We start from the raw sequence: 6,000 nt of genomic DNA on the forward strand, positions 1-6,000 counted from the left end.
CGGCGCGCGGGAGGCTCGCTGTGGCCGGCAGCCTCCTGGGGAGTCTTTCCCCTGGATCTCCGTGCAGGGAGGGCGCGTCGGTGCAGAGCAAAGAGGAAATCGCATCTTAAGACGTATCAGGGAATTACGGAGGCTCAGCCCTGCAAATCCCTGGATCTTGTCTTCGGAAAGGACTGCGGGGCGAGGGAGGGAGGGAGGGAGCCGGCTGAGGACGTGCATGAACACAGGCAAATCCGTAGGGATTACAACGTCCAGATCAGAGAGCCCCCTCGGACGGCTTGCTGGACGCCGAGCCCCGGGCTCCAAGCTCCAAGCCCGGCCGGGAAAAACAAGCCTGCTCGGTGCCGGTCGATTTGCTCAACGCAGGAAACAGCTGCTGTGCAGGCCAGACGGAGCCACGCACCGTGCATCACCGCGGGGCACAAAGGGGGGACGGGTGTGGGGGGGGTGCTCCGTCTCAGCGCCCCGTGCTCCAGAGCATGCTCTGTGAGCGTGCACTTGACCTCTCTGTAACACGCTCCTTACACACGTGTGCGTCGCTGTGGATGTGGCTCCCTGGTGCACCCGGACGGACACAGCTAAAAAGGGGGGGCGGCTTCCAAAAGTCTGTGAGGGGGGGGAATGCCTTTATCTTTCAATTCCATCTTTCCACCAGCACTGTGTGCGCCCCCCCCTGCCCCGTGCTAGAGAAGCAGACACGGGGAGAGGAGAGAATGGGGGGACGGGGGAGAGGACACCCACAGAGGAAAGCTTTTTGGGGGGGCGTATGGATGCCGGGCCCTCCAGCCAGTGGAACACAGAGATTTAGTCCTGAGAGAAACGGAAAGCTACGGGGAGCTCCCACCTGCACGGGCAGAAGTTTGAAACGACCAGAAAAGACAGGGCTCCCTGGTGGACGGACGGACATCCTGGGGGACCCCGGGGACAGCTCCGCCCTGTCCTGCAGGGTCCTGGTGAGCCGGCGTCCACTCGAGGGCAGTGAGTTTATCTGTCTGACTATGTATCTATGTATCTATCTACGTATCTATCTCTCTATCTCTCCATCTATCTATCTATCTATCTATCTATCTATCTATCTATCTATCTATCTATCTATCTATGTATCTATCTATCTATCTATCTATCCATCTATATCTATCTACCTATTTCTCTACATATCTATCTATCCATCTATCATCTATCTGCATATCTATCAATCTATCTGCATATCAATCATCTATCTACATATCTATCTGCATATCTGTTTATCTATGTATCTATCTCTCCATCTATCTATATATCTATCTACATATCTATCTATCCACCCATCTATCATCTATTGATCTACATATCTATCAATTTATCTACATATCTATCTGCATATCTATCATGTATCCATCTATCTATCTATCTATCTATCTATAATCTCTATCTATCTATCCAACTATGTATCTGTCTACATATCTATCTACATAACTATCATCTATCTATCTACCATTTATCAACCATCTATCTATTTATCAGTTATCTATCTATCTGTCATCCATCTATCTATATATCTCCCTATCCATCAGCTCCTTAGGAAGCCATCGGCTCCCGTGCAGACTGACCGCCTGGGAGACCCCCAGGGGCAGCTCCGCCCTGTCCTGCAGGGTCACGGCAGGTCAGCGTCCACTCGAGGGCAGAGAGCTGCCTTAGTTGAGATGTTAGCCCTGCTCCCCTGCACCGTGAGGCATCAAGACCCCATCTCACCCTTCCTCTACCCCAACTCTGGTCGCAAGGACCCCCAACTCCCCACCCGCGCACCCCGCCCACGCGCTGGGTGGACGGAAGGTCTAGGGCAGAGGGCAGGGCCCTGAGAACAGAACACGGGACAAAGGCCCGGCCCCTGCCTGCTGCCCCTCACTGGGCTGCCAGTGGACGCCCGCGGGATTCTGCAACCCAGGCTCTGCTGACGGCGAGCGAGCTGCCGAAAGGCCCCGGCAGGACAGGTGCCGGACCGGGGTCCCATCCCAGGAGCCGTGGGCTCCCCTGGCCACGACGGTGCCGGAAGGAGCCCCGGAGGACGGGGCAGCAGCTCCCCAGGGGGGTTCCCAGACGGCCTCTCTGCCCGGAGCAGAAAGCCTCGTGCGTCTCCCATGGAGCAGCTGGGGGGGTTCGAACCGCTGACCCTGCGGTTACCAGCCCAGCGCTGAACCCCAACCCCACCGGGCTCCTTGGCCCCCAGGTGCAGGGCTGTGAGACGGGAGGAGCCCAGGGGACCGTCACCCTCGGTGGGGCACCCCAGGGACCATCACCCTCGGGGGGGCACCCCAGGGACCGTCACCCTCGGGGGGGCACCCCAGGGACCGTCACCCTCGGGGGGGCACCCCAGGGACCGTCACCCTCGGGGGGGGCACCCCAGGGACCTGGTGGCTTTGGTTTCCTTCACACTTTCATGGGGGGCTCGTCCGTCTCTGATCACCACCCCTACGTTCCTGCAGCGCCTTGAGCGCGTTTGCACACGTTGCACCCCGCCATCAGGTTCTCAAAGCGTCCTCTTCCCGCTTGCACCCCTGAGACCAGCCCCCCGTTTCTCCCGCTCCCCCAGGATCCCTTGATCAGTTATAGATCATTTCCCACATCTTGCATCATCCTCCATCGCCCCACTTTGCCGTCACGCGTCCCCCAGGGAGGGGTTCTAGGCTGATCCTTGTGGTCGGGTCCCCCCTTCTCCCTGCCCCTCGCTCCCCTCATCCTCCTGGTGTCTCTGCTCCCCTTGTTCCCCGCGTTGCCGGCACCTCTCTGCAGCCGCATGCAGCCTCTGCTCTGATCCGGTCTCATCTCTAAAGGGAGTGTCCCGAGGGGCGGCCGGCAGCCCTGACCGCCGTCCAGGGAGCTGGACATATGGCCGTGCTGGGGCCTGGGGGGCAGGAGCGGAGCCTTGTCCGTCCCCTTGGGGTGAGCGTCGAAGTGCCGAGAAGGTGGGGGACGCGGGCTGGGGGGTCTGGGGGGACAGGGAGCAGATTCCCGTGGGCTTGGCCATCTGGACCTGCTTCCATAAGTCGCCGAGGGCCCAGCCGGCGTGGGATGGCCTTGTTTTCAGATCTCGTCCAGGAAGAGAAGGGAAAATAAAATTCAGAAAGAACCAGAAACCAAGCCCCGAGCGCTGCAGGTGGATCCTGTTTCTGGCAGGACTTTCAAAAATAAAAACAGCCGTGGTGGGTTTGCCGCAGGTGGAGCCACGGGGTGAGTTCAGTGTCCACTTCACGTGGACGCCGCGGCCCCTCGCAGCTCGGCTCAGCCGTTGCCCCCACGCGGGTCCACGGAGCCGGTTCTGACCCAGAGCCACGCCTCACGCACGGGAGGGAGACCCGCCGGGCCCATGCCGTCCACGCAGGGGCTGAGTGTCCGGCAGCCACGGCCCGGGAGTCCACAGCTCCGGCTGTCTTGCTGCCCGAGAAGCGGACTCTGTGTGTGTTTGTTTGTGTTTGTGTGTTGTGAGCTGCAGTATTAGGAGAACAACGTGTGTCCCACAGGCTCTACTGTCGTGGACGGAGGGGTGCAGATGGCTCAGTGCTCCCGGCAACACGGACACGCTCAGGTGCCTGAGACCCCGCTTGCTCGGGGTGCGATGGGGGGTGTCTCCAAAGTGGGGCTGCAATCGAAGGTCGTGTTTGTTTGTTTTTCACCAATGAGATACGGAATCTTTGCTCCTGGCGTCCAATCAAGAACGTGGAAGAGGGACCTCGATCCGCACGCGGACGTGACGAGGAGGCCTGCTTGGTTCCGGGCCGGCCGTGCGTGTGTTTGGGGGCGTCGTCCTGCAAGATCAGGGGTTTCCAATCCACCGGCCGCGCTTCAGGACAGGGATGTGCATGGGCGACTCTAACAAGGACTGACAGCTCAGACACCTGCTAACACAGCGGTTCTCGTGCAAGGACCCTTTCACAGGCATCGCCCGATTCTTCATCGCAGTCGCAAAATGACGGCGAAGAAGCAGCAACGAAAATCATTTTAAGGTTGGAACTGCGTGTCCAAAAGCCACTGTCTTGACGTTTGCTTCATTTTATCATCGGAACTGCAAGAGGACACGGAGCCCCAGGGTCCCCGCCAGGAGGAGGAGGACGGCACTCAACACAGAGCAAGCAAGAGAGCGAGAGCGAGAGCGAGAGAGAGAGAGAGAGAGAGAGAGAGAGAGAGACTCTATTCCCTTAGCTCGGTAGCAAAGGCTTGGTGCACGAGGGAGGAGTCTGCAGGCTGCAGCGTGGTGGGCAGGCTTTGTTCCAGCCCGAGCCGGGCGAGCCTGCTTGTCCTCATCCCCGAGCGCCCCCGTGGGCCTGCCCCACGAAGACCGTGCACAGCGGGACGAAACACCTTGCCCCACCGCTGCACTGGGGCTCCTGGGCCGGAGCGCAGCAAATGCAGACGGCGCATGTGTGTGTCGTCTTTAATCCGTGGTGAATCAAGACGCTGCAACGTGCTCTCCTGGCTTGGCGAAGCGACTTAGATTTGTGCATTGCTGCGTGTGCACGTGTGCGTGTACACCTGTATGTGTACGTGTGTGCACGTGTGTGCGCGTGTGCACCTGTGTGTGCACGTGTACCTGTGTATGTGCACCTGTGTGTGCACTGTGTGCACCTGTGTGCACCTGTGTGTGCACGTGTGTGCATGTTTGTGCACCTGTATGTGCACGTGTTTGCACCTGTGTGTGCGCGCACGTGTGTGCACCTGTGTGTGCGCGTGTGCACGTTTGCACCTGTGTGTGCATGTCTGTGCACCTGTGTGCACCTGTGTGTGTGCGCACCTGTGTGTGTGCACCTGTGTGTACCTGTGTGTGCACCTGTGCACCTCTGTGTGTGCACGTCTGTGCACCTGTATGTACACGTGTTTGCACCTGTGTGTGCACGTGTGTGCATGTCTGTGCACCTGTGTGCATGTCTGCACGTGTGTGCATGTCTGTGCACCTGTGTGCATGCATGCACACGCAATCTCTCCATAAAGCAAAACAATAACTGGAGAGCAGGCCCGGGGACTTGAAGCTGCTCCTGCTCAGACACAGGACACGGGACACGGCCCCCCAGGCGGTCAGTTTTGTGGAAGCAGCTGTGCACGGGGGACGCACTGAGGCTCGAGAGCGTGTGCGGGCGGATCCCCGACGCGCTGAACCCGGCGGCGTCCTGCGCGAGGGCCATCCTTCCCCACCCCCCCACCCCCCCCCCCCCGCGCCAGCAGGAAGTGGACACGGCTGCATTAAGCTCCCGACGCGGGCGCTCCGGGCTCAGGGGCCGGCGATGGCTCCGTTGGGAAGCGCTCTGGCCCCCAAGGTCCGGCAGCTCAGGGGCGGCCATGGCTAAGCTGCCTCCTCAGCTCTGGCACCGCCCATCTGGTTCAGCCAATGCCTTCCTGCCACGCGCAGCGCCTGGCCCCGCCCCCTGCGCATGCAGCACCTGGCCCCGCCCCTTCCGGGCGACTTAGCCCCTAGCCCCGCCCCTTCCGGTCACACGGAGCACCTGGCCCCGCCCCTTCCGATCTCACGCACAAACTAGCCCCGCCCCTTCCTGACGCATGCATCACCTAGCCCTGCCCCTTCCTGTCACACGGAGCACATGGCAACGCCCCTTCCGGTTTCATGCACCAGCTAGCCCTGCCCCTTCCCAACACACGTAGCACCTAGCCCTGCCCTTTCCGGTCACATGGAGCACATGGCCCCGCCCCTTCTGATCTCACGCACCAACTAGCCCCGCCCCTTCCTGACACATGCATCACCTAGCCCCCACCCCTTCCAGCCATGCGCAGCACCTGGCCCCGCCCCTTCCGGACACAGGCAGCACCTAGCCCCGCCCCTTCCTGTCTCATGTAGCACCTAACCCCGCCCCTTCCAGTCACACGCACCACCTAGCCCCACCCCTTCCTGTCATGTGCAGCACCTAGCCCCGCCCCTTCCTGCCACAGGCAGCACCTAGCCCTGCCCATCCCAGCCGCAAGTAACACCTAGCCCCGCTCCTTTCTGTCATGTGCAGCACCTAGCACCGCCCCTTC

General features: G+C 60.5%; 1 protein-coding gene across 3 annotated transcripts in view; it reads right to left on the reverse strand.

Annotated features, from left to right (window-relative positions):
- Positions 1-6,000, reverse strand: part of LOC142434205 (neuroligin-4, X-linked) — a 72,857-nt gene that overhangs the window by 50,962 nt on the left and 15,895 nt on the right. The window contains exon 3 of one of the 3 annotated variants that reach the window (XM_075538902.1): positions 1,143-1,158. The exons of the other annotated variants lie outside the window; for them this stretch is intronic. Coding sequence (XP_075395017.1) covers positions 1,143-1,158 — 16 coding nt within the window. The remainder of the gene's footprint in view (positions 1-1,142; positions 1,159-6,000) is intronic. 3 annotated transcript variants of the gene reach the window in all.

Source organism: Tenrec ecaudatus, chromosome X (genome assembly GCF_050624435.1).
Source record: "Tenrec ecaudatus isolate mTenEca1 chromosome X, mTenEca1.hap1, whole genome shotgun sequence".
NCBI classification, from domain to species: domain Eukaryota; kingdom Metazoa; phylum Chordata; class Mammalia; order Afrosoricida; family Tenrecidae; genus Tenrec; species Tenrec ecaudatus.